The following is a 25,891-nucleotide window of genomic DNA, read 5'->3' on the forward strand; positions in this document are numbered from 1 at the left end:
TTTCTACCAAGCCTCAATAAGCCCCGCCAAGCCTCAGCCACTTACCCACTTGGAAAAATATAATTGGAAGAACCAACGCCTCACCGCCAGGTGCATATCCACATGGTTGCTCTATCGCAGAGACGTAGATCCATCCAACTGAGGGGACAGAGGGGTAAGATAGCAAAACAGATTACCTAATGCCCCTCGCCCCAGAGCTATATGAACCCCTTCAATTCTCCTGTTTCTCTTCATCCAAAACACATCTTTCTATCCTATCTATCTCTTCCATCTTCACATCTATCACAATGGGTTTCCTCGACCGTAAGTCTTTCCAAAGTTTTCTTTCCCGACAATGGTCTAATAAAGTCACAGAGTTCACTTCCCAGGCGGGCGATTACGAGCAGTTCCAGAACACTCCCCCGGAGGAGCACCGGGCCAAGTTCTCCCATGAGCTGATTGCCGGTGCCGCCTCTTTCGAAGCCGCCAAGGCCTACGAGCAGCACGTCGCCAAGAATGGTATGTATAAACCTATACATGCCTATAATCGAGCCGTATCTAACGTCTACCAGGCCAGCCCTCCAGCCACGCTGAGGCTAAGGAAATCTTCGCTGGTTTCGCCGGTGCCTTCATTGACCGTGAGGTTGAGACCAGGGGTCTTGACTTCATCGATAAGGAGAAGGCCAAGCGCCACGCCGAGCAGCAGTTCACCGAGGACCACTACAACTACTAGATTTGATCAGTTGTGATGGACGGTGTGACTGAATGAATGTATGATGAATAGTTTCTTCCAAGTTCTGTATATATGGTCTCAAGATGAGAATACCTTGTTACCAGGAATCGATTTACAATAAAAATCAAGTGTGATCACACATCTGTTTTCCCGGCATAGAGGTGAGAACCCGCTTGTTTTTGATCAAGAACATGTTGGGGAATCCCAGGCAATGGAGATTTGCCATCTTTTTCCCCAATGATTCACAAAGTAATAACGTGATATAATCAAGAAGTTCGTTCAATTATTCTCTTATTGCTATATCTACATTGAAAAGAGATCATCATCCCATTCCCTGCTGCGGACTAATTTCTAAACCCCCGCCCGTAGAAAAAAGCTGTCTGGTACACGGAAGAACGTAGGTATGTGGTTTAGATACTACAAGCTTTGTTGACCTTGAGGCTTACTCGAATTTTTTAAGTTTATTATCGATAGTTCCATCCATCATCTTCATAATGGATGCGGGATTCTCCTTCAGACTGACATTGCCGCCCACAAAGCCCGGTAACATGTTTCCCCACTTTCTCCATGCCTCCATAATAAAACGATGCTGAAAAAGACGTCAAATTAGCTTTAATTATGTTTCATCAGAGAAAGGGTTAGATGTTCTTCCCCACCTGGAGAATACCATCATGGGTTTCATCGTTCCTTTGGTAGACCAGAAACCGATTCTTGAGTTTCTTTTCCAATCTGCCCTGGACTTTTTCTTGCTTTTCGCCATATCGGAAGTCCTTGGTGACTATGAAGGTAATCACATCGTCGGAGTCCTTGGTGGTATTGAGTTGCTCGAAGTCGTGGATCTTATCTTCAGCAACAAAAAAATAGACTTTGGTATCGCCTGCATCACGATAAATCAGCATTGCCAATCAGATCCATAACATTGTTTCAGTCAAACCTTTGGATGTATTGGTAGCTGCAAGCTGATGATAGTTGCCTCTTCTCGGCCCGAGATGATACTGCCATTGAATTCGAAGTTCCGAGGTCTTCAGAAACTCCTGCTTTACTGTACAAACGTCAAAAACCTCCACAACAATCTCACTGTCTGGCCATTTCTCGTTCAGATCCGGGTCAGCTGCCTGGGATGGCTCCATAGTCAATCTTTGTGCGTGTTTTGGGTTTTTTGCGGAAGCTTGGAGGTAAGAGAGGAGGAAGTAATGGTAAAGAAAATAAGAGCAATGCGAACGTTCATTAATCCTGCTTTTTAAATTGGCAGCCACTTTATGCTACTTAGTCCCAATATTCCGCAGCTCAGCTGGGGTAGACTACCTTTCAAATTAGAACTAGACTTGATCATGGAAGTTTGTTTGTCGAGGTGAAAATAAGCGAGGGTGCTCGCCGATGGCGCGAACTTTGCTCCGTTCGCTTACTAGTCTAGGGCCACGCGACGTGTGCAGATCGCTTATAATTGCTATAAACCACATATTAATGCTCCAGAACAGTTAGAGTCTGCTAGGTCCTCGCAAGGCCTGGCTGAACTCCACCAGCCGGTCAGGAACCACGATTTATCTGATGAGTACCATGGTCTCGAGCGGCCACCCCTGAATTGATTGAAAAAAAATTTTAATGGCCCTCACTTGAGATGAAATCCGAAAATGCCATCATCCCCATATTTTGTCATACATTACTATGATACTATCGGGCGGGCTTGACGAGGCCTGGCCAAGTGACGAGAGATATCACGAGGGCCGGAGGATGACTTATCGGCGATCAAAAGAGCGTGTTGGTTTCAAGACCTGTTTCAATTCTTGGACAGGATGGTTGTGGAAATCCGTTGTTAACTATGCTTAGCTGTGGAATCAAGGAGTGGAGTTAGCTTAAGGTCCGAGTAGTGGGTCTGTGACCTGTGATTGGCGCATCGCAGTCTAGATATAATGCTGTTCATTTGGTGGCGTCACATGGGAAGAAGGTTGAGGGGGTGGTACGTAGATCTGGGGGTGGACCGATATGGATTTCGGTACCCTGTCCATTGCGGCTAGTAGGAATAGGTACGAGCGAAGCTGAAGAATTTGACGACAACCCGATTTTATGCGTGGTTAATTCCTTGTATCTTGCGTTATTACGATGCTTTGTATAGGTTAGACGTGGTACCAAAGTGCGTCATTTCCTTGTGATTCAATTCTGGAAAAAGATGAGGATGGACACGATAGACAGTAATTATACATAAATACTAGTAAGATGTTTGACTCATTTTGAGAACATATCACATATCAATCTCTCGAGTACTCTCAAGTGCTGCCAGTGAAAACAACCAGACTGAAACATTTAGGCCGTAAGGTGCAATCTTGACCACATCATGCCAAACCAGCTGCATTCAAATTTTCACTAATTTGTTGTTCCCTGTGGAGGTTTTCGTGACTGTCGACACGAGTAGCTATGGGTCGGTGAACGTACGCTATCTCGAGAGATAGATTGACAAGTGTTGCAAAGCTATCATTATGCATAGTTAGTTTTCCGACAAAATGCTCGATCCTCCAAAATAATCCTTACAAGGCGATGAAACTGAAAGCTTCGGCTGCATATTGGCGACTACAGACGATCTCCCCATTCCAGCGATCCGTCCGGCAGCTGTGTCGATTGAAATCTTGCGCCAAGAAAATGAAAGACGTAAGCCACCTGAATTTTACTTGTTAATGATACGGTTTCCCATATGAGATCAGTGAAATTGCTCACAGATAGGAGAGAATTGCGTCGGTGGTGAGAATCACGAAGATGTGCGTTGTTTTTCGCCTTAACAAGCATCCTATTAATAAAGACAGAATGACTGCCACGATTGTCACAGTAGACTGAAGCAATAATTAGATTACTGAAAATATTCCCATGTTTTAACAGCTGGGTTTTCCTTACTATTGTCAACGAATAGATAACAGTGAGAGTTTTTGTCCCTCTCACAGCCCATGCTGTTATTCCGAGAACAATAATCGCGCTGAATATCAGCAGGAATCGGGTAACATAGCTGACCATGCCAAGTGGATGGCCAAAGAAGCTTGCCATATTGAAAGTTTGGAGGATTTTAAATTTGAGAGAGTTCGTGGTCCTTCGAAGAAATTCTCAGGGGTTTCTGATATCCTTTCCTAATCAGAAACCCCTGAGGATTTTCCATGGTCTATATAAGAATATCTATCTAGTCACTAGACCATTTCGACGAAAAAGTCTATGACTCTACATGTATCTCTCGTGGGTATACTTGCCAAAGTGATGATGTCACATGGATGTGATTGTTTGGATAAGCCAATCAAATGAATGAGCAAAGTGGATCCACCCATGTTTGAACCAGGGACCTCTGGCTTCACATCACATTTTACATTTTGAATAACTTCATTTGTATTCATTCACCTATATATCGAATCTTCGTACCAATTTCTACCTAGCCCTGACCACATCATTCGCAAAGCAACGTGATTATCAGTAATTGGACTGGCAAATGTGTAAACCAGACCATCAGCTTCCTGTAGATTGAATATAAAGGCAAAATACCTACAATGGGTCAAAATGTCCAAAAAACCTCTTTTTTGTGCCCTTTCCATTGGTATTTCTCAAATCTTCCCTTATCTGGACTAATTAGAGATAAGATTCATCCATCCAGCAGGTTAGTGCAGCGGTCTCTCACTCAACCGGGGGCAAGTCAGGTGGACCTCCTACTTATCTCTACTATGCAGACGTTCCACTGAAGCAAATATGCATCACATGTGTTAGTCGCATAGTTGATCCCAAGAACCCGAAAACCCGCATATAGGGAAGGACTACCGAAAGAAAAGTAGTAGGTGGAGGCCTCTGGCCCATTTTTTTGCCAATTTCTCTTGTTGATACTATGCACGTGTGATGAACCAATCGTGAGGAAGTAGCCACACGACCATACTGCGAATGATTTACATTGTGGCTTGATTGTTTCGGGTATATAAGATTTTTAGTGCCGCCATCTACAAATAAGAAAGAGATGCCTGGAGAGCTAGAATTCCGGTTCTTCGTCATATTATACATGTCATTGTAAGATCTACTTTCGCTAGGATCAGTACAAATGATAAATCCAATTAAAGGGTTCCTTGAAATTCAAATAAATCTATGAGCCCTGAGATCTCTTCGCCTTCTCCGTTCGGGCATTTTTACAACTCAAATAGGCCAGCCTGAGAGATGGAATGCTCGAGGCCACTAACGCGGACGAAATCTCCACCACAGAGCAAATGTATATGGGAACAATGTTCCAGGTCAGCTCCCCATCTTTATAGAGATGTACGACATAGGCAAGCCGCACTGCAGCGGCGACAACTGTGCTTGTACCTGCGTTAATGCCAGACCTCTTTGGGGATAGACAACGAACTAACCAAAAACCGGCGGAGCATAAGAGGAGTAGTGTCATGACTTTTTTCCTTTTTGGCAGGCTCAAATCTTGAAAGCGGTCAGCATGCAATCATGTGAAAAGGATGGAAGTCTGACCTATTATAATTTTGAAAGGTAATCCCACTATTATGATATTGCTAATGAGAAATGCAACAGCAACATCACACCAGTATATTAAAAGTGAGATGCAAGAACTGTTGTTATCAACCCAATAGCTCCCGACAGGTCGACACTGAAATATCGCCACAAATATGAATGTGATAGTTAACAACGTTACAAGAACGGCTAAAATGATAGTCGCGATCCTGAGTCGTGGGAATATTCGTTTGTATAGGAACAGTATCGAGAGCTTTACCAAACCGCTTGTCGTGATATATAAAATTTGGATCGCGAGTTGGATCTATTATGTCAATTAATATCAAGATATCACACCTCACAAGTTCCAAAATTTATGTAGCTTACCTTTCCTAGAGTTGCTTGGTCCGTGTTCTCATCTGACGAGTGTCTCCCAATGCCGTGTTTCACACCTTGTAGAGGTCAATATGAGCTTCAAAGGTCTAAGTTGTACATTAACAAACCGAGGATAATAGATGCCAGCAGTCCAAAAGATGTGAGCACAGATCCCATGACAAACCAGTCATCTATACCATATGTTTTCATGACCCAGATGCGAGAAATTACTCGCAGGACAACCGCTGCAGCTGCAACCCCGATAAGGACAGCCGACACCACGACGAGTGGAGATCCAATATGAGCATCGTGTCCTGTTGATCTCACTTCATTCACCGATTCATGTGATAATAGCTCGGCATTGAAAAGTACCTTGAGCATGTTCTGCATTGATTACTCGCGCAGAGCTCTCGCGAATATTCATGGGCACATGTGCACCGCTGATCAGTTCATTAGGTAGTAATGAAGCGATAAAGAATTGAAAACAAAATGATTTAACTTCTCGAATTTAGAATTGGTAACTGTGTTGAAAAAGCGTTTGGGCGATTTACGCTATGAAGGATTTTGTGTTATCAAGGATATCATTTGCCGCATTTCGACTCGTCATTGACCGCCGTCCACTTCCAAGGTTTTCAACCCCATAACTTGAGGATCAAATATTGTATCGGAAACTCCGAGAATCATGCGAGCGAACGTTCGGGATACTGCCTATCTCCAGCAAACTGATCTAAATTGACGTCATAGACTTCATATTCTCATATTCGTGCTTTTCAAGTATTTTCATTAATGACGAGGTTTCCTGTCCGGTATAATATCAATTATCAATGGATTATGGCTCGCTATTATATGGTACATGGTCCTTTTTGTTTCTGATAACCTTTTGTTTCTATAATCATATCCATTGATGCAGCCAGATCATGCCAATCTCAGCCTCGTATGTTGTCCACAAATCCTACTATCAAAGGTCAATAACGGCTTGCAATATAGTATCTGATATCTAATTAGTGACGTTTGCCTGTTCGTGTTGGCGGTGTTCCTACCACCACTAGCAGTGTTGCTGAAAAGAGGTTGCGGAGTGGACCTCTGTATTAACATACTATTGACGCTACTGGGCGATATCCCGGGAATCATTCATGCAATGTGAGTTTCATCTCTATTTCAACTAAGTTTACAATTCATTGCCTTTCCAACTTCAAACTAATGAAACTGCGAAGATTTATCGTTGCAACCTCCCCCGGAAGGCGCCAGAGCTACTATTAAATCTTTGAGATCGATCACGAATTCAACTTTGTATCATATTGTTTTCTTATGCTTTGCCGGTAAATAGCAGTCTCAAGAGATATTTCCTCCTTTCTTCTCTTTTGTGTAAATTTCTCCTCTGTATCATGTCATAAAATGCATTTCACACCCCGTGGGAGTTTTTAGAATGGCATCTCGGAGCGTGTACGTGTGACCAAAACGTGGGAAGAACTTGCTTCGGCATCTTGTTCAATTTATATGAAGCTTGACGGTTGTTGAATATGGCACCGATGTTAAATTCATGACATGCGAATGATACTGTAACTTCCAGCCAATCGGCCTCTCGCTTCTGTCGGCTTCGCATAAGCTTATCCGTCTCCCGCGCCCGTACTGAAATAATACGTGAAAATTACACATACTCGCCCCCCATTCTGGTCAGATATTACATGTACCTTTGAGTCTCGCGACTCATTTTCCTTGAACGGAATCTGACTATCAATTTATATCGTTCCAATCATCCCAATGAATTCACAATCTCTGAGTTTTCCACCCGATATTTCGTTGTATCCCGCCAACGAAGGCAACAACGTGTCCGAGAGATTATCCGGCAATTCAGCCCTGCCCCCGCCGCATATCCGCAGTTGTTTCTTTTGTCGATCTCGCAAAGTAAAATGCGACCGCCAGAAGCCATGCGCCAACTGCCTGCGGGCGGGTTTAGAGTGCGTTTACCCGTCGGGACCAGGCAGGGCTCCTAAGAGACCACGTCGAGCTCTCGATGACCGTGTTCTCAACCGACTGGCGCATCTCGAGATGCTTGTTAGGCGCCTAGATATGGAAGGCGGCCAGGTACCAGCTGTTGCATCAGAAAATCCAACGACCAGCACAGCGATAGAATCGGATGACGGGTCAAGCCAGGTTGAACAACGGCTTGGCCGGCTTGTAATAGACGAGACGCGTAGTTGCTATGTGAGCAATGTTTTGTTGGCAAAACTAGGAGACGAAGTATGTTATTCGGTTAAATGTGCTCGGGTTGTGTTGTTGTTCTTTACTGACTTCTTGAAGATTGAAGAACTGCGCGACTTACTACACGAGTCAGCATCGGAAGACGAAGACCTCGATGCGGCCACCGATCTGTCTGTTGATGAAACTACAACATCACTAGGCTCTAATGTTGCGATAATGGGTTTCCAGGCACTGGCACAGTCTTTGCGGACATACCATCCACCACTTTCCCAGTCAGTGGCGCTTTTTGAAATATTCAAACTGAACGTTGCGCCTCTCGTGCATATATTTCACCTGCCGACATTGACCAATTATTATTGGGATGCTGTTGCTTCACTGGATTCCTTGGATCGTAATACTGAGGCATTGTTGTTCGCTATCTATTACTCTACTGTTATCAGCATGGAGTCAGAACAATGCGAGGATGTGTTTGGGTTTCCACGAGCAACAGCAGTCAAACATTATCAATTCGCAGTGCAACAAGCCATGGCACGGGCCGATCTCCTCAACACTCAGAGTGTGGTTTTGATACAGGCAGTAGTTCTATTCTTGTCAGCTCTGCGGAATGAAGATGCCTCACGTACTGCCTGGTCAATGACCGCGCTAATCTTTCACATTGCCCAGGCCATGGGCCTCCACAGGGATGGAGTAGCATTTGGCCTACGCCCATTGGAGGTAGAGATACGGCGTCGCCTGTGGTGGCATATTTGCTTACTGGACATCCGATCGTCCGAGTTTCATGGCTGTGAGCCCATAGTGCACGAGTCCATGTTCGATACTCGAATGCCCCTGAATATCAATGACTCTGATATTAAAGCTGATATGACTTCGCCCCCTAATGAGCGTGAAGAAGCCACCGAAATGACTTTCTGTCTCATTAGGTGTGAAGCTATGCGCATCGTATGGAAGACAGGCTATACACCACCCAGCATGCAGCAGCCTAGACAATCAGCTGAAGGTCTATCCCTCACCGACCGCGTTGCTTTAGCCGGAGACCTCCAGAAACGGTTAGAGGAGCGCTATCTCAAGCACTGCGATAAAACCACCCCATTTTTCCAGATTTGTGTGACCGTGGCACGTCTGATCATCGCTCGCACCTGGCTGGTTGTTTATTATCCCCTCAGCAAATCGGACGATGGGCAAAGCTTGCCCCTTAATATTAGAGACCAGCTGTTCATCCAATCTATCAAAGTCCTCGAACTATCAAATAGATTACTAACCAGCCCTGACCTTGCAAAGTGGACCTGGCACTCCAAAACCCACGTCCAGTGGCACGCCGTTGCTTTCGTTCTATCTGAAATTTGCTCACGCCCGCCATCACAAGAATGTGATCGCGGGTGGCAGTATGCGCAGACAGTATATAGCCGATGGAAGATGAAGGAGCACAAGGGTAATCTATGGCGGCCCATCAAACGATTGATGGCCAAAGCACAATATGTACGCGAAGTTCAAAGGAATGCCTCAACTCCCAACCGGCATTGGCAAATGGCCGGAATGACTACGATATCACCTGGAGCCTCCTCTCCGGGACTCTCCACAATATCTAACTCGATAGATAATTCTACAGTGATAATCGAAGATATAAGGGGCTCGATTTCGGGGCACAAAGATCAGGAGAGCGTTCTATCCCCGGAACCGCTTGACCCATTCTTTGAGAATTTCACCGAGTCGCAATGTCCTGATCCAACACCGGAGTATCCATGTCCTGAAGATATTGACTACCTCATGACACAATGGGTCGGAAGCCCAAGCAATATCACCTTTTGAGTAAATGGATTCGTGTCATGATCATTTTTTTGCTCGATAGCTTAGTTGATAACTATATATTATCATAGCTAAAAACAAATTTATTGGCCCAGGTTACCTATATCTTCCGGACTAGAAACTGAGTATTGAAAATTCCAAGGTTATGGACTTTCAGAACCTGGTGCATGTATCGGCCGGTGATGGGCTCGTTCGCCACCCGCATAAGCTTAAGCGGCTCCGAGGACCCGCTTTAGACCCACCCCAGCGCTTGACCTTTGTCGCAGTACACTGTCTCGGTGATTTTTAGGGCCGACGGATCACCGCATAGAAGTCCCCGATGGATATAAGAACTCTTTTATGATCTGGTATCATTCTTCTTTTTCATTTTCTGCATGTCTATATTTCCAGCTTCTGTAACCGGATCAACTCCGAATTCTGCAGCCATGTCGCCTTCTGAATTGCAACACCCATCTTCCTCCAAAGACAGCACAAACAAACTACCAGCCAACGAACAGAAAGATCCGGAAAACCAACTGGGCCTGGAAACAAAGCCTCTGGAGCACCCTCTTCTCTACAACGCAACATCTCCCACTGTTCTCGTTGACTTTGATGGAAAACTTGACCCCTACCTGCCCATGAACTGGCCATTCCGAAAGAAAGTCATCACAACGCTTCTCTATGGTCTCACAACTTGCTGGATTACTTTCGCTTCCGCTATCTACTCCGCGGGACTTGAACAAGTCTCAGAAGAATTTCAAGTGAGCAAAGAAGCAGCAGCATCGGGCATCAGTCTAATCGTCTTCGGATTCGGACTGGGATCCCTAATTTGGGCTCCCCTAAGTGAAGTTTACGGACGAAAATGGGTAGTAATACTGGTAGGTATTCATACTTTCGACAATGATTTGAATTCGTCGAAATTGGCTAATCCTCTTCAAGCCGTACTTTATTGCAGCCGTTTTCTCCTTCGGAACAGCAACGGCGAAGGATATCCAGACCGTTCTCATTACTCGATTCTTTGCTGGATTCTTCGGCAGCGCACCTGTGACGAATACAGGTGGTGTAATGGCAGATATCTGGGCCCCTCAGCAGCGTGGGGCTGCCATCGTTGGGTATTCAATCACCATTGTCGGCGGACCAACACTCGGACCCATTATTGGAGGGGCTCTCACTTCGAGTTATCTTGGTTGGAGGTGGACCGAGTATTTGACCGGTACCGTTATGATGGTGCAGGTAGTTTTGGATATTATTGTATTGGAAGAAAGTTATCCTCCGGTACTACTTGCCTACAAAGCTCGCCGGCTGCGTTTCGAAGGCAAGAACTTTGCTTTGCATGCCAAGGTAAGTCTGCATTTTGACTCAAACTATATTCTGATTGTTTCTAAGCTTTTGTAGCAAGAGGAATGGAATTTCTCACTGAGTGAGCTTTCGCAAAAATATCTTATTCGGCCAATCCAGCTGCTGGGTACACCCATATGCTTGTTGATGAGTATATATTCGGCCTTCGTTTATGGTGAGAAGCCCTCAATGCTCAAGACTGATCTCTTATGTGCAAAATCTAACGTTTATGTTGCACTAGGTATTCTTTACGCGAATCTCGAAGCCTTCTCAGTCGAGTTCCAAGAGATTCGTGGGTGGGGACCAGTTGTCGGTAATCTTCCATTCATCGCCATGCTGGTCGGGATTTTCTTCGCGGCAGCCGTCAACATCTTCAACAACAAATACTACTTCATTCAATTCAAGGCAGATGGTAATAAAGCAGTCCCCGAGGCTCGACTACCACCAATGATGATCGGAGGGTTTGCGTTTACGGCCGGTCTCTTTATCTTTGGCTGTAAGATTAGTCGGACTTTATCTTCCACGCGAGGACTCACTGACTAATTCTAGGGACATCGTCACCAAGTATCAACTACTGGCCTTCGATTATTGGTATTGCGTTGACTGGATTCGGTTTCACGACGATCTTCCAAGCAGCCCTCAACTATTTGGTTGACACCTTTACTCGCTTCAGTGCTAGTGCTGTCGCTGCCAGTACATTTCTGCGCTCTATTATGGCAGGCGCATTCCCGCTGTTCTGCCTACCCATGTATCATAACATCGGTGTCAACTGGGGCACCACCGTCTTTGGCTGTGTTGCTGCAGTTCTGACTCCTGTGCCCTTTCTGTTCTTCGTTTGGGGCAAACGGATCCGATCTCGGGGAGAATGGAGTAAGTCTACAGTCTAGCACGTAAACTCGAAAGTTGTGCCCAGCCGTTCTATCGCTATGCCCCATGAACATTAGCATTGCAAGTTTTATATGTCTATCTCCAAAAAGTCGAGTATTCTTTTAATCTAGGGAAGTTAAGATGGGTACTCATTACGCACGTTTAAGTGCTATTATGAATTTACTTGGTCATATATGCAAGTTTTTATTAGAATCCAGGAACTCTCCTGATTAAGAGTCCCTGGTGGTCTGGACCTCGTGTAGGCCTTCAACAGTAGCTCGAATGCAATTCAGGTCCAGCACTTCCATCACCCCGGGGCTTATCACTAGCAAGACATGATTTATCAGCTTTTCTACAAATTAATTTATCACACTTGATATATTAAGCTCCTGTACTCCGTAAAGAGTCACGATTGGATTACAAAAGTGATTGTTAGTTTCGCGGAGTCGCGGAGTCACGGAATCGCGGAGCTTCCAAGACTTCATCTGGCCAATCATATTCTTTATCAACATTTCGGAGTTGCGGAACATGCAAGTAGTATGTGATGTGAATGAATGTAAGCACTAATGAGGCGCATATTCAAGTTCTTTCTGTACACACCCCTCCATAAGCACAGAAATATAAATATGGCGTCCTTTGCTGTTCTCAGAGTCATTCTCACAACCCAAGCAATCTCCATTACAAAACACACTTGACTCCAGACACCGAGAGACCTTTATCTCATATCAATCATACTTTACTATTGCCTGTTACACAATCAGCAAAGTCAATCAATAAAATGTCTCCCGCACGCAAGGCTCTCATCAGCATCACTTCGGCCCACGCCAAGCTCTTCCAAGGCAAAGAAACCACCGGTCTCTTCATCAGCGAAGCTCTCCACCCTTTCAATGTCCTCAAAGCCGCCGGCTTCGAAGTTGACCTTGCCTCCGAGACTGGAACCTATACTCCCGACTGGCTCTCCCAGCAGCCCGACTTCCTCAACGGCGATGACCTGAAGACATGGGAAGATACCACCAGCGACTTCCGCCAGAAGCTCGATAACATGCCCAAGGCTGCAGATGTCGATGGCTCCCAGTATGGCATTTTCTATGCTTCTGCCGGCCATGCGGCCTTGATCGATTATCCCAAGGCAAAAAACTTGCAGAAAATCGCCGAGCAAGTCTGGGCTAATGGCGGGGTTGTTGCTTCTGTTTGTCACGGACCTGCTATTTTTGCAAATATCCTTGATAACGCTACTGGCGAGCCTATCATCAAGGGGAAGCGGATTACTGGCTTTACCTCTGAGGCTGAAAACACCATGGGTATTATGCAGGACTTGCGGAGTTGGGATTCGGAGATGGTGGAGGAGCTTGCTGACAGGCTTGGTGCGAAATGTGAGTTGATTATCGTGCTTTTAACATCCCTTGTATACCGAGCCTATATTAACCTATATTTTAGATGAACGCTCCGCTGGAATCTGGGATGATTATGTTGTCGTTGATGGCCGTCTTGTCAGCGGCCAGAATCCCGCCAGTGCGGCATCAACTGCCAAGGCTGCAGTGGAAGTCTTTGAGAAACTGTAAATCCAGTTCTTTATCATTTTTAGCAGATCAAATAGAGTGTACTTGAATGTATGAGTTCTTTATTAACAAATCAAATTAAATCTACTTCATCACTAATCAATCCTAAAAAAGAAGGCGGTAACCCCAAGAAAACCCGATGATGTATTGCTCTCCACCCGCAAACAGCTCCCGTCTCCAAACCAATCCACCAACCACTGCATAATTCATACAAGCTATTCATCATGCTCTCCCGCAGCGCACCTCGCTTTCTCCGCTTCACCAGTCGTGCCGCCCAACCTGCCCCCCTCATCACCCCGCAATCCCGGCCCGCTCTCGCTCTAGCTCGCAGCTCCGCATTTCCGAGCCGTCCTTTCCACGCATCTGCCACCAGAGCTAAGGGTATCCAGCCTGACTCTGAGAACCCGCGTCCTCCAAATTCACAATCTGGGTCTGTGGCTGGTCCGGGGACGCATGTTACTGAGCCATCGTCGTTGACGCCGGAGGAGTACCGTGATTACTCGGAACATTATTTTAATGTGTTGATTGCGGAGCTGGAAAAGTCGCAGGAGGACGGGTCGGATGTCGAGGCCGAGTATAGTGTAGGTCATCTTTCCTAATTATATTTTCTGGGGAGTTTCTTGTGGCTCTGTATGCTAGACTGGGAGCTTTACTGGCGCTTTCTCTTGTCTTTTCCTTCTTTTCTTCCATTTTTGCTTCGCTGGTTTTGGTTCTGATTCTGATTCTGATCTGTTTGTTTATAGGCCGGTGTTCTCAACGTCAGCATCCCCGCGATTGGAACTTATGTCCTCAACAAACAACCTCCCAACCGACAGATCTGGCTCAGCTCACCCATCTCCGGACCGAAACGGTATGACTGGGTCCTTGAGGGTGACGGCATGCATGAAAAGGAGGGCACCCGCGAGTTTGCGCATGGGCAGTGGATCTACCTGCGTGATGGTAGCAATCTGACGGAGCTGCTTAATGCCGAGATGTCGCTGTCTTTGCCAAAGGATATCTACGGTGTGCTGCTTGATGATTAGACATGATCTGATACACCACTGAGGATTATCATATTATCATATTGTTGGATCATATTGTAGTATTATGCGTGTGAAATGAATTCAGAACTTAAGTCATGCATTGGATGAACTTGAGTAGCGGATATGAACTAGTACCATATTCTAGTTCGTTGGTATTGGCTATTTGACATCAATTTGCTGTAGTGCATAGCCTGATCAACAAGCCGCAGTTGAAATTTTTGCGATATGGAGTATCGAATATGGTGTTCCCATCAGATCCTGTCAAAGGTGGATATCGCACCAGATCTATCGCCGAACCAACATCTCTGGAGACGATCGCAGACGGCCGATAGCCAGCGCTAGTGCGCGGCGGGGGTACATAATCATGTCCCAGCAACATCTATAGATGCGCTGGACCCTATGTGACATTCGCACGCAAGGAGACTCAGATTGGCCCCGGCGCAACATACTGCTGCAGGAACCAGTGTATACCCGCTCGGGATAGTATGCGCTCCGGCTTCGCCTTGCGCGAAGTAAACTTTCATTTCTCCGTCTCAAATGTTCACGCCTTGGGAAGATCGGCCTAGGATAAACATGTCAGCGCATCGCTCGAAACGAAAGGAAAGAAAAAGTAGAAAAATCGCAAATGGAAAATGAGAAACAGAGGCATATCGTCATAGTGTATAGTATATACATACCACATCAAAGATGACCCGGATCATTAAACTGCAACTCGGACACACGCCGATGTCCTCCCCGTCGCGCAGATCGTCGATGGCGATCTCGAAGCGGTCGCCGCATGGGCAGGGATAGTGATAGATCTGCATAGCAGGGTCAAAGGTCATATCTTCGATTTCGATCTCATCGTAGATAGAGAGAGACTCGTCGGCCATGGTGAAGGATTGACTATGGATGTTGAAATTGTAATAATTGATCTTGGTGGCGGACAAAATAAATTTTGGCGGGGTGGTCATGTGATGGCGACGTATCAATCTATGAGGGTTTTAATTGGTTATCCATTGTACTAGTATAGGAACCGGATTCGAGGTACCGTGGAATTATGATTGATCTACTCTCCTAGACTAGCAATCTCCATTTTCACTCTCTCGACCTCCCTGGCAAGCATCCCATATTTTCGCGCAATCTCTGTAAAAGTGCTACTCCGATCGATATTACCAGACTCAGATGGCGCACCCTCAACATCCCCATACCGGCTCAGCTCTTCAATTGCTATTTCACTCCGTTCATCAAGTCGTATTCTCGTCTCGCGAAGATGCTGTCTATATCGACTAAGTGCAGATAATATTTCCGGCGTGTATATTGCGGCTGCGATTTCAAGCTTGGTTACCCTATTTTGAGATTAGCTATTGCATTTCTTGCGTATCCCCAAAAATATACCCTGCATGCGAATAAGAATGTAAGGAGTAGGGATGATACTCACTCTAATTTTCCCTCAATCCCCTGCGCTACAGCAGCCAAATGCTCGGCCCGAGCCCTCGTCGCTCTCGCCAAAGCTCCATGCTTAACTCGCTCTAGAATAACAAGCGTCCGCTCCAAAATCAGCGTACGCACTGATATTACCTCTGCAGCTGTCGCAGCCATCTGACGCCGCGCTGAAGGCAAATCAGATAGCTGAATGCTGCGAAGGGCGTGGACTCGATCTCGGAGTATGAAGGACAAAGGCGGAACAGGAGCCATTGAGGTTCTCACACGGCGGTCCCGGGCGCGAGCACGAGAATAGTGATTGGATGAGGAGCGGGTTGAGCCGGGGAGGGTTCGGGGTGGTTTAGGTTCTGGCTCCGGTTCAACAGCTACAGACTCGTCCGTAGCTATTGCTGCTATCTTGCGGAGGTCATGGATTGCGGTGGAGATAATCTGGGAGAATTGATCGATAAAGGTAGGTATGTGGGAGTAGAAGGTCTCGAATTCGTTGGAGAGGAGAGAGAGAGCGTCATCTTGTTCCTGTTCCTGCTTCGCATCTTGGAGCTCTTGGACAGGCGTATCGGACTCGATTGCGGCTCGTGGTGTGTCAAGATAAATGGATATTATGGCAAGGTTATCATGGCACTAGTTCCCGCGGGTTAGACTTAGTTGTGATCAAGATAGAATGCGTGATGCAATGGCCGGTAGCGCGTTACTCACCTCATCGCGAAGGTCGCTGTCGGACGCGAAGGCCAGCTGCCTCAGTGTGCGCTGCTTGATTCTCTTCTTTGCACTTTTTATTTGATATTGCTTCAGGTCCTATTAGAAATGATGGTTAGATCTCAGCTGGTATATGTTTTTTCCTACACGTTTCGAGGAGACATGACTAACCTCCGCAACCGCCTCCCGAGCTGGGTCTGGCCTAGCACATGTTGAGCCATCTGGATTCAATAAAATGTTCGCAAGATTCTCATATAGTCGTTTGAATTGGGGGTTTTGTTCAAGAATGGAGGGGTCGCAAGGGGGTATCATGGTGGAATGGGAGAAAAGAAAGGTTCACCGCCAAGCGGAATAGATCAACAATGCGGAATAGATGTATAGAATCCGCAAATATCGGTAAAATGCTGTGCTGTCATTTTGGCTACTATCTACTAAGTTCATTTTCTTGATTATGAAATATTTGATTTGATTACCGATTTTGGCATGCCACGTTTCTTTCGTTATCGTACATAGAAGCTGCTCATCAGCTTCAGCTTGATCCACTTTTTCCCATCCTCATATCGAGGAGCAGATATCCTCCCAAACAAGCAAGGGAGTCGATATAAGGTACGCTCGGGTATTGATGGAGAGGATGAACTAAAAGGTCAAGCAAATAAAATCCCAGAGATCCAGGGCAAAGAAAGATCAAGATTGAAGCCCAGCGGAATCGAGGCTGTAGGGTGCCGGATCCAAGGATAATCGAAAAGGGAAGAGAAAAGGGGGGGGGAAATATGTACAATCGAGGTCATCGCTGGCAGTGAAGCCAGAGAAAAAGAGGAGCTGCGTGTAAAAATTGTAGCAACTGCAAACTCTCGAGGATCGCTCTGGGCCTGAAGATTTTTGGCAGGAATCAGAAAATTTGAAAAGAAACAAGTTGACGCTAGGAACGCAAATCAAAGCAAGATGTCTCTTGCACTCAAGAGACAGCAACGATCGATCCGCGGAGCATTTACTCCTCCTCACTCTCCTCTGAATCCTCGTCCGACTCATCCTCGCTGGAGTCGTTGTTCTCAACCGAGGGAACAGGAGCACCTCCGTCGGCGAAACGGGAGAGGTTGCTCTGGAGTGTGTTAATGCGGGCCTCCTGTTCGTTGCTACTCATGGGCTTGTTCTTCTTCGGCTTAGGAGCAGCGTAACCGGCAGTAGGGGCAGACTCCTCGTCATCCATGATATGAGGCACGTTCTTCTTCACGAAATCAAGTAGCAACAACAGGACATTGTTTGGCAGCTCATCGATGTCGAGTTCAATCTCAGCTTCTTGGGTACCCTATGAGAAATGCGTTAGCGAGAAATGTAGGGAAAGAAATATCTCAAAGCTTACCTTAAGAGCAGGAACATTGCTCTGAATAATTCCAAGTGCCTCGTGCATCTTCTTGTCCGGAAGGCTACTGATGCCGTTGGAAATGATCTGCTTTTCGTGGTAGGACACGGATCGCGTCTTATCCTTGAAACCCTTGCTACCGCTGCTCTTCTTGTCCTTCTTGCCGCTAGAACTGCTGCTCTTCTTCAGCTCCTTCTTGGCCGACTTGGACTTGCTGGACTTCTTGGCGGGCGGAGTCTTCTTCTTCTTCTGGGTAATCATCTCCACCTGACGGGACATCTCTGCAATCTGCTTCTGCAACATGCTGAGTTGCTCATTATCCTCGTCACTTTCTTCTGCATCCTCGTCGCTTTCCTCTTCATCGGAATCGACCTCCTGCTCATGGTGAGGTTCGTGCTTCTCAACGTATGCCGGTAATTCTTTCCACTTCCGTTCAAAGACATCCAACAATTGCTCACCAGCCACGTAGGTCGGATCCCCCTTGAGATTGAACCGGAAACAGTTCTTAAAGATCAGGCGGATGTCAGCTTCAAATTCCCTGGAGTTCTCATATTGACCAGTCTTGAGTTTTGACTGGACAGTCATCAAGTCCATTGGCTTTTTGATCACGTTGTGGTAGGTTGGAATGTTGAGAGCAACTGGGTCCACGGGATAATAGAAAGCGAGCGCGATGGGTTGATGTTTTGGCTTGTGAAGCTCATCGATGACCTCCTGACAGAATCGCAACTCCCACTGATACTTCTTCTTCTTGGGCTTAGTAGAATATGGCAGGTCCCGCTTGGGAGGGTGGATGGAACGCTTGGGTCGACCATCCGGGTTGAAAGAGTCGCGACGAATGGTGGGCAATCCCTCGGGTCCCAGCGCGAACGTGGTGGCAGTACTCTGGGGGGAGGTTGCCTTGGGGGGTTGGCTACCAAGGGAGGTACGAGGCTCCCGTCGCGCGACCGAAGTCTTCTCAGAAGACTTCTTTGGCTTCTTTTCTTCCACTTCATCAGGCTTGGGAAGATTGAACAGATGCTTATCCAATGTTGCTTTGAGCTTCTGGCCCTCCTGGGTGACGAGATGGTCCCCACCATTGAAAACCAAAGAGTTGTTGACCATCAAAGCAAAGTCATCTTCGAATTCCTTCGGGGAAGAGTAAGCGTTGGCCTTAAGTTTCCGCTCAATAGTACCCAGATCCATGGGTCGGGTGATGACGTGCAGGTAATTAGGGATGTTCAGCTTGATCGGATCCACAGGTTCACGGTAGAAGCGCGAGTCATGCATGCGCTTCAGGCTTGAGACAGTCTTCATGAGGAACTTGTGTTGCAACTTGGTCATGCCAGACTGGTTGGGGCGGGCGGTCTCAGTGGTGGCCTTATGCACTTCCGGAAGCTTAATGGCGGGTGTTCCGTTCTCACTGGCCACCTTGGTACGCTTGGCCGCAGGCTCCTCTTCAGGATCTTCCGAGCGTTCGCGGGAGGCCTTGGACGGGGAAAGTGGTGCACTGGGGACATCTTTCATTTCATAGTCGTTCTGGATAGGTTGCAGGGATGGAGTTGACTCAGTGGTAGGATGGTGAGGTAGCTCAGTTTTTAGAGGCTGTGGCACAGGCGAATCCGATGGGCCGTCAATCTGCATTTTGATATCATTGGCTCCGTCGAATGAACCAGCGAGTGTAGCAGCGGGAGCATGGGCAGATTCCTTAAGAGTGGCCTTATCCTCAGGATTCACAGCGGAAGGCACCGACTCTGGGGCCTGCGATTGAACCGAGTTCACGGTCTCCGATGGTTTCTGGTCCACGGTGGGCTCGGAAGGGGTATCTTGAGCTGGCGCCGGAGCAGTTGAGATTGAGGCGTCGGTAGCAGGCACAGGGGATTTGGGGGGAGATGCGGCGCTGCCCGTGCCATTGGTCGCAGCTTCACCGAGCGCATGGCCATTACCATTGACTACAGGGGTGTTGTTTGCGGTCGGGCTGTCCGTACCGCTCATCTTGACATCTGCGGTCGCACTTGAGACATAGCAATCAAGTCAGCCCACTGCTCAGATAGGCAACCAAGGAAACATGCATAGCAAGCACTCACCTGGGAGGCGCAACATCAGGCGCAGTAACTCCGATGGGAGACGGAGGAAGCTGGGGCTTCTCCTCCTTGAGAACAGGAGGAGCCTCGGGAGGCGGAGTCGCCATGAAGACTAGTATCCAGAAGAGTGAGATACAATCTCTATGGTGATGTCACAGACAAAGGGTTATTGGGTAGACGCGTTCGCGAATTTCTCAAAATGACTGGATACACACTTCCGCGCACAAGCACAAGTTGTGACAGATGGCGCGGAGACGGGGGGCGTAAAAACGCGACGTAAAAAGCGCAGAGTGATAAGGAGAGAGTCGGGGGATAAGAGAAGTGGAGAATGCGATCGGAGGTGAGGAATTTATACCGCCAAGAAAGTCGTGAGGTAATCACGTGGGCGGTGTAGAACACGGAACACGGAAGTAAGTGGAAACCCAATGAAACAACAACAAGATTGCTTGGGTAAAGAGAGTTGAGCTGAAAGAGGAAAGTGAAAAGTGGATCGAGAGAAAGAAAACAAAAAGATTAAACCAATCCAAGAAATAAAAGGGGATAAAATATAAAAATAAAAATAGGGAAATTTGGTGGCCTTAATAAAAAGGGTCACGCGTCCGACGCGCGATATAGCGCGTTTTAATGTTTATGGGAGGGAAGAGCAAGGGTAACCAAGGATACGGGCGGTGAAGTAGGAGTTTCCAGGACGGAAGCAGAACATTTAAATGGGGGATGCCAGAATCCTTAAGTACAGACGGACGCCTTGCTCCCTCCTCCTGTGAGTTCCACCAGCAACGCTAGTCCGGATTCGACTGGGTCCACCCCTTTTTCATTGGCGCTGATTTGATGCGGCCCCTGGATGCTTTATGCTGATTGGATAATTTTGAGTATGGCTCTGAAAATTTTTCATTTCATCATCGACTCCGTGAATGGGTACGACGTGAGAAAGATAAGGATAGAAGGATATGATTAATGAGCATGATGTTGGAGTTTTTTCTCGGTCATTTTTTCTTCACAAGGGGATTTCTATTATGATTCTTTTGCCATGCGAGGGATACTCCTGTTCATACCAGAGAGGGTTTCATGCCTGGTGTTCCCAACCCTAGGGTTATGTCTGGAAACGGTTTAGCGTAGTGACGAGTCGATTTCTAGACGTCATGCACGTGACCATTTCTCCTTGGCAATGGCAGAGTACAAGTATACCGTAAGGATACATACTCCACAGGCGAGATCTCTGTACTTCTATCTGTCTTACTGGATGCATATTTTTAACTTGAAAGTGGGAACCCCCTAGCTGTCATGGAATCCCCTTTGTCCACTCATGGAAAGAATTTGGAAATCAATCAAATAAAAGTGGTCTGAGGCTGATTGCGCAGCCAATCGGCGAGGCTGCGCTGCGTCTGGGCCCTTACAGATTAGGCAGAGTTGGTCACATGTGGCCGTTTTATACAGGTGACAAAGTATACATCAAATGAAGTAAACATTGGACATGTATAAGAAGATCGGCAACAAGGACAGGGATAGTCATGAGATAATTCTATGAGTCACCCCAAGGACATGCCAACTTGGACCTCGGGAGTTCATCTACCGAGTAGTCGACAAGCACCTGGTTCGAATGCTTATAAATCTAAAGAGCTTTCTGCTTGAACCAGTCGGCTTCTCTGCATTCTTTTGGGCTGTTTTTAGCCTTCAACATAACTTTGAGGAACCTGCCAGTCCACGACACTAGGCTTCTATATCCTAAATATGGCCGCCTGGACATGTCGGTTTCCCATTTGATTTCATTCTTTCAATGTTAGCTTAAGTGAAGAGTATCTGAAACAATTGGTTTTTGCTGCTTAATTAATATGAGGATTTAGGTTTATGGCAACGGCTTCCAAATTTTGAAAAATTATCGATTTTTTTTGTACATGTAGATATATATCCTCCTAGCTCTCAGCTCAGGGTCTCAAGCCCTTTGCTCACTTCTAAATTCCAACCCCAACATTGATGTATGAAACATTATTTAAATAGAGAAATTATTTTGAGCTCTCCATACATTTCCCACTACCTATTTCTTTCATTATAATCTTCAATTATCGAAAAGCAGCCCTGGAGCCCTGGATGGCTCAGGCTGCGATCATCCCGTGCTGATTAGATAACGACCTCACCAACACTAAACCCAACATGGACTAGCGTCTGGTCCGGGAGTCTACAGAACATTTTTTTCCTTTCCCGCATCGACTACGAGACCACCAGATTACCAGAGCCCCCAGCCCTCGTTCCCCAGGGTTTGTGAAAAAAGTCTTCTCGGGTATCTCTTTTAATTATCGGGGAATTCTATATCTCGCTCACGATAACCCCTCAAAAATAGAAAACCAGAATCAACGCTGAAAGAAGGCCAAGAAAAAAAACCTCCAACAAAATGGGCAAGAAGACATCTCGCCAAACCACTAAGGTCGGCTCAGCCGCATCGCCAGCCACCGGCCTCTCGCAATCCACTAAGTCGTCGATCCTCCGAGCTGCATTCTCGCCATCCGAGTACCAATTGGCTTTGTTCGCCTCGGTCATCCAAGGCCTCGATGCGCAGCATCTCCGCATCCACGACACCAACACCGGTCGACTACAATGCGAGCATGCGCTGGGACCGAAGGAGACAATCACCTCGCTAGATTGGGGATACTACAGTGGCCAGGGAAAGAGCCGCGACCAGTCGAAGAAGAAGCGCAAGCGCGGATCTGACGTGAACGGCGTTGATGGACTCGACCAGGGGGATGTTGTTGTTGCTTTCGGAACCAGCACCTCGGAAATTCGCATGTTTTCCCCATCAGAAGACAAGATTGTCGGTACTTTGACTGGCACGCATGAGAAGGGCATCAAGGACTTCAAGTTTACTGCTGGGCGGCCGGCCCAGGAGGCCTGGAGTATCGGAGGTGATAACAAGCTTGTGCAGTGGGATCTGCGCACTGGAAAGAGCGTACGGTATGTTAAGTCGGGATTTGAACCGCTAGTCTTAGGGAGATGCTTAAGCTAACCTTGGAAATTCTTTCTGCTCTACAGAACGATTCATCTGCCTGCAGCTTCTATCTTCACTGCGCTCTCTCGCCCCGTCCCCTCCAATGTGCCTGTCATCTGTGCTTCCCAGACTCCATACTTAATAGATATGGAGGAATCCGACGAGGAGCCAGTCAAGTTCCCCGCGATGCGCAACCAGATCCACAGCATCATTTCCACATCTGCCGAATCAGCTGGCTCTGGAGCATTCCTTGCATCTGATGGTGACCGCTTCATTAATGTCTTTGATGCCTCAACCCAGAAGTTGATCCGAAACCTTGTCGCCGAGCAGAATGTGTCCTCGGTGTCCCTGCACAATGGTACCCCCGAAAAGCAGATTCTTGCTGCGATCACCGAAGATGGCACCATTGAGCTGTTCACAAAACCTTTTGCGCAGGCTGCGCAATCTGGCAGTGCCAAGGCCAACCGCAAACAGATGACCCAAAAGGCAAATGCTTCTCTTAAGATTGTGCGCTCCGACTCTTCAAATGCATGTGTCCCCGTTGTGTCAACCTTGTTCCACGGCCACGAGATTGTGGTCGCTTACGCTGAGGGCGGTGTGATCCCTGTGTTCGAGCGCGTCAAGTTCCTTGACGAGACCACTGACGAGCTTGCGTTCACCGGAACTAAGGCAGTCGTTAAGACAAAGACTAGCTCCACAATTTCATCCGTATCAACAAATGGCGTTAAAAATGCCGGTGAGAGCCGTGTAGACGACACCCACGCCACCGTGCAGTCCGGCATGATTGTCGACGACGACGTCGACATGAACGATATCCAAGATGACGTCTCCATCTCTGGTGACGAAGACTCTGATGTCGAAGACACCACCAAGCCCACAGAGAAGAAGACCAAGTCTTCCAAGCCGGCCCCTGTTGACGAAGATGTTGAGATGCAAAGCGCAGAGTCAGAAGGCGAGGAAGAGGAGGAAGAAGGTGTCGAGCCATCTTTCGGTGAGCTCCTTCGGCGCAACGCTGGCCATGAAGTCGATGTCGAAGCCGAACTTGAAGATGACCTCAACCTGGGTACCCTCGTTCCCGGCAAGCCTGCCGCCGCCGTTCAACAGATCCCCACGGGTGTCTCACTAGCTACCGTGCTCACACAGTCCCTCAAGACAAACGACAAAGACATGCTTGAATCTTGCTTCCACACTTCCGATATCACCATTATTCGCAGCACCATCCAGCGTCTCGAGTCTTCCCTTGCTGCTACTTTGCTCCAGAAGCTCGCTGAGCGTCTCTCATCCCGCCCCGGCCGCTACGGTCACCTCCTTGCGTGGGTCCAATGGGTCTGCGTTGCTCACGGTGGTGCTTTGGCCGGTCACCCTGACCTCCTGAAGCGCGTGTCCACCCTGTACAAGGTCATGGACCAGCGATCTTCCAGCCTTTCATCCCTTCTTCTGCTTAAGGGTAAACTCGACATGCTGGAGGCACAACTTGGTCTGCGCCGCGACATCCACAGTGGCGGCGATGGTATGGATAGTGAAGATGAGGACAACGTTATCTACGTCGAAGGACACGAGGACGATTCTGACAGCGACGCCGAAGGCCAAGCCAAGCCGCGGACAAAGTCTATTCGCGAGCAGGCCTTCGATGAGGACGAGTCTATGATGAACGGCATCGTGGATGAATCCGAGGATGAGGAGGACGACAGCGAAGAAGAGGACGAGGACGAAGCCGAGGGTGTTTTGGATATCGAGGCTGAAGAGTCGGCTGGGTCTTCTGACGCCGAGGAGTCGCTGGAAGAGAACGAGGATGAGGACTCTGACGAGGCGAGCGAAGGCTCCCTTGCAGACTTTATCGCTGACACCGAGGATGAGGGATCGGATGATGCTATTGAGCCTGCTCCCAAGAAGAGCAAGCCCAGCGGGAAGAAGGGGAAACTTGGGAAGAAATAAATTAACATCTAGCATTATGGGCTGTTGATAGACGATGGATGTGTGTGTCTTGTGTATGAATCTGGGTGAAAAGATAAGATGGCTTTCTGGTTTCTATTTGTTCATTTTTGTTTACGGCTTAAAAGAAATCTATATTGGATGCATTTATGTCTGCATTTTATTATCGTTACTCAGGAATTCAAGGTTCGTGTATATGTTTCATGTTCTATCTATCAGTAGAATTAAGAGGATAAACATGTATGAAATGCTATATAACATTGACAGAAGCTCACTTCCTGAGATGAGTACAGGAATTATACAGAATTCTAGTCCAAAAGCTCAACCCCCTTGCAAGCCCCCGAATGCAGAACAGTATGCCCAGGAATCCCCTCCTCACCCAACGGAACCTCCAACGCAACCGTTGACTCATTGGAAGGATATTTAGTCACATGTCCAAGGCCACTCACATCCGCCGTATCCAGCGCCAAAATGGCACCGCTCTTTCCGCCCGTGATCACGGCTTCAGTAGTGGAGTTAGGAAGGGTGATATGTGCCTGACCAGACAGAAAGATAACCCATCTTTTCATCGAAAGAACAATTCATTAGCCTTGAACGTACCCGTGAAACCGCAATTTTTAAGCTTAATTCCATGTTGGTGGTGTTTGGGCTTGTTCTTGGTAAAGTCTATTGCCTGGAACACAGGCTACAAGAATAGATAGTGAAAATGATTAGGAGATGAAAAGAGAACCTACTGCTTCAATGGCGCATTGTGTCTTCCTCCGTCGTACTTCGCTGGGATAATTGTGTATGTAGAGTTACCAGCAATCTTCCCACCAAGAGGGCCTAGGTTCAAGCTCTGCGAGCCTGATGTACCGGCTTCAGAAGAGGTCGTGAAGCCAGGCTCTAGAGCCCAGCATTCAAGTGTTGAGGCATTATTTTGTGCGCCAAGGACAGTGACATTCAGTGTGCTTGCAGTAGCAAGGCCAGAGGTGAGGATTGTGAGGAATGTTGTAACGCGCATTTTGGTGGTGTTTTAGGTACGAAGTTCAGGGGAAGAAGGTTAAGAGGGACATCAGCCCTTGCTTAATCCTCCGTGGATCTCCGATCTGTTGAATTATTGCCAGGGGACTGGGCAAGAGTGGGGAGGGATCGA

General features: G+C 47.2%; 12 protein-coding genes across 12 annotated transcripts; 6 read left to right on the forward strand and 6 right to left on the reverse strand.

Annotated features, from left to right (window-relative positions):
- Positions 1-287: 287 nt before the first annotated feature.
- Positions 288-712, forward strand: N7520_000769 (DUF3759 domain-containing protein; the record flags this gene model as incomplete). The annotated part of the gene is made up of 3 exons (XM_057134704.1): positions 288-303; positions 355-498; positions 552-712. The coding sequence occupies 3 exons, from the start codon at positions 288-290 to the stop codon at positions 710-712; spliced, it is 321 nt and encodes a 106-aa protein (XP_057000640.1).
- A 442-nt stretch (positions 713-1,154) lies between these two features.
- On the reverse strand, positions 1,155-1,842 carry N7520_000770 (uncharacterized protein; the record flags this gene model as incomplete). The annotated part of the gene is made up of 3 exons (XM_057134705.1): positions 1,155-1,301; positions 1,369-1,589; positions 1,647-1,842. 3 exons carry the CDS (start codon positions 1,840-1,842, stop codon positions 1,155-1,157), a joined length of 564 nt encoding a protein of 187 aa, XP_057000641.1.
- A 1,200-nt stretch (positions 1,843-3,042) lies between these two features.
- N7520_000771 (MARVEL domain-containing protein) lies at positions 3,043-3,742 on the reverse strand (the record flags this gene model as incomplete). Its single annotated transcript, XM_057134706.1, has 4 exons — positions 3,043-3,178; positions 3,239-3,364; positions 3,422-3,534; positions 3,596-3,742. 4 exons carry the CDS (start codon positions 3,740-3,742, stop codon positions 3,043-3,045), a joined length of 522 nt encoding a protein of 173 aa, XP_057000642.1.
- A 3,555-nt stretch (positions 3,743-7,297) lies between these two features.
- Positions 7,298-9,544, forward strand: N7520_000772 (Zn(II)2Cys6 transcription factor; the record flags this gene model as incomplete). The annotated part of the gene is made up of 1 exon (XM_057134707.1): positions 7,298-9,544. One exon carries the CDS (start codon positions 7,298-7,300, stop codon positions 9,542-9,544), a length of 2,247 nt encoding a protein of 748 aa, XP_057000643.1.
- Positions 9,545-9,966: 422 nt separating this feature from the next.
- Positions 9,967-11,745, forward strand: N7520_000773 (MFS transporter; the record flags this gene model as incomplete). The annotated part of the gene is made up of 5 exons (XM_057134708.1): positions 9,967-10,398; positions 10,460-10,861; positions 10,916-10,985; positions 11,100-11,354; positions 11,408-11,745. The coding sequence occupies 5 exons, from the start codon at positions 9,967-9,969 to the stop codon at positions 11,743-11,745; spliced, it is 1,497 nt and encodes a 498-aa protein (XP_057000644.1).
- Positions 11,746-12,503: 758 nt separating this feature from the next.
- On the forward strand, positions 12,504-13,287 carry N7520_000774 (uncharacterized protein; the record flags this gene model as incomplete). The annotated part of the gene is made up of 2 exons (XM_057134709.1): positions 12,504-13,098; positions 13,163-13,287. 2 exons carry the CDS (start codon positions 12,504-12,506, stop codon positions 13,285-13,287), a joined length of 720 nt encoding a protein of 239 aa, XP_057000645.1.
- Positions 13,288-13,508: 221 nt separating this feature from the next.
- N7520_000775 (frataxin family protein) lies at positions 13,509-14,306 on the forward strand (the record flags this gene model as incomplete). Its single annotated transcript, XM_057134710.1, has 2 exons — positions 13,509-13,865; positions 14,028-14,306. The coding sequence occupies 2 exons, from the start codon at positions 13,509-13,511 to the stop codon at positions 14,304-14,306; spliced, it is 636 nt and encodes a 211-aa protein (XP_057000646.1).
- Positions 14,307-14,847: 541 nt separating this feature from the next.
- Positions 14,848-15,178, reverse strand: dph3 (CSL family zinc fnger-containing protein; the record flags this gene model as incomplete). The annotated part of the gene is made up of 2 exons (XM_057134711.1): positions 14,848-14,868; positions 14,984-15,178. 2 exons carry the CDS (start codon positions 15,176-15,178, stop codon positions 14,848-14,850), a joined length of 216 nt encoding a protein of 71 aa, XP_057000647.1.
- Positions 15,179-15,354: 176 nt separating this feature from the next.
- On the reverse strand, positions 15,355-16,739 carry N7520_000777 (uncharacterized protein; the record flags this gene model as incomplete). The annotated part of the gene is made up of 4 exons (XM_057134712.1): positions 15,355-15,634; positions 15,727-16,352; positions 16,428-16,526; positions 16,599-16,739. 4 exons carry the CDS (start codon positions 16,737-16,739, stop codon positions 15,355-15,357), a joined length of 1,146 nt encoding a protein of 381 aa, XP_057000648.1.
- A 676-nt stretch (positions 16,740-17,415) lies between these two features.
- On the reverse strand, positions 17,416-19,954 carry N7520_000778 (putative transcription regulator BDF1; the record flags this gene model as incomplete). Its single annotated transcript, XM_057134713.1, has 3 exons — positions 17,416-17,733; positions 17,788-19,777; positions 19,851-19,954. The coding sequence occupies 3 exons, from the start codon at positions 19,952-19,954 to the stop codon at positions 17,416-17,418; spliced, it is 2,412 nt and encodes an 803-aa protein (XP_057000649.1).
- A 2,279-nt stretch (positions 19,955-22,233) lies between these two features.
- N7520_000779 (WD40 repeat and Utp12 domain-containing protein) lies at positions 22,234-24,759 on the forward strand (the record flags this gene model as incomplete). The annotated part of the gene is made up of 2 exons (XM_057134714.1): positions 22,234-22,790; positions 22,869-24,759. 2 exons carry the CDS (start codon positions 22,234-22,236, stop codon positions 24,757-24,759), a joined length of 2,448 nt encoding a protein of 815 aa, XP_057000650.1.
- Positions 24,760-25,064: 305 nt separating this feature from the next.
- N7520_000780 (uncharacterized protein) lies at positions 25,065-25,759 on the reverse strand (the record flags this gene model as incomplete). The annotated part of the gene is made up of 2 exons (XM_057134715.1): positions 25,065-25,317; positions 25,491-25,759. 2 exons carry the CDS (start codon positions 25,757-25,759, stop codon positions 25,065-25,067), a joined length of 522 nt encoding a protein of 173 aa, XP_057000651.1.
- Positions 25,760-25,891: the final 132 nt, after the last annotated feature.

The sequence above is a fragment of the Penicillium odoratum genome (genome assembly GCF_028828045.1).
Source record: "Penicillium odoratum strain IBT 22623 chromosome Unknown utg000001l_segment0_segment0, whole genome shotgun sequence".
NCBI classification, from domain to species: domain Eukaryota; kingdom Fungi; phylum Ascomycota; class Eurotiomycetes; order Eurotiales; family Aspergillaceae; genus Penicillium; species Penicillium odoratum.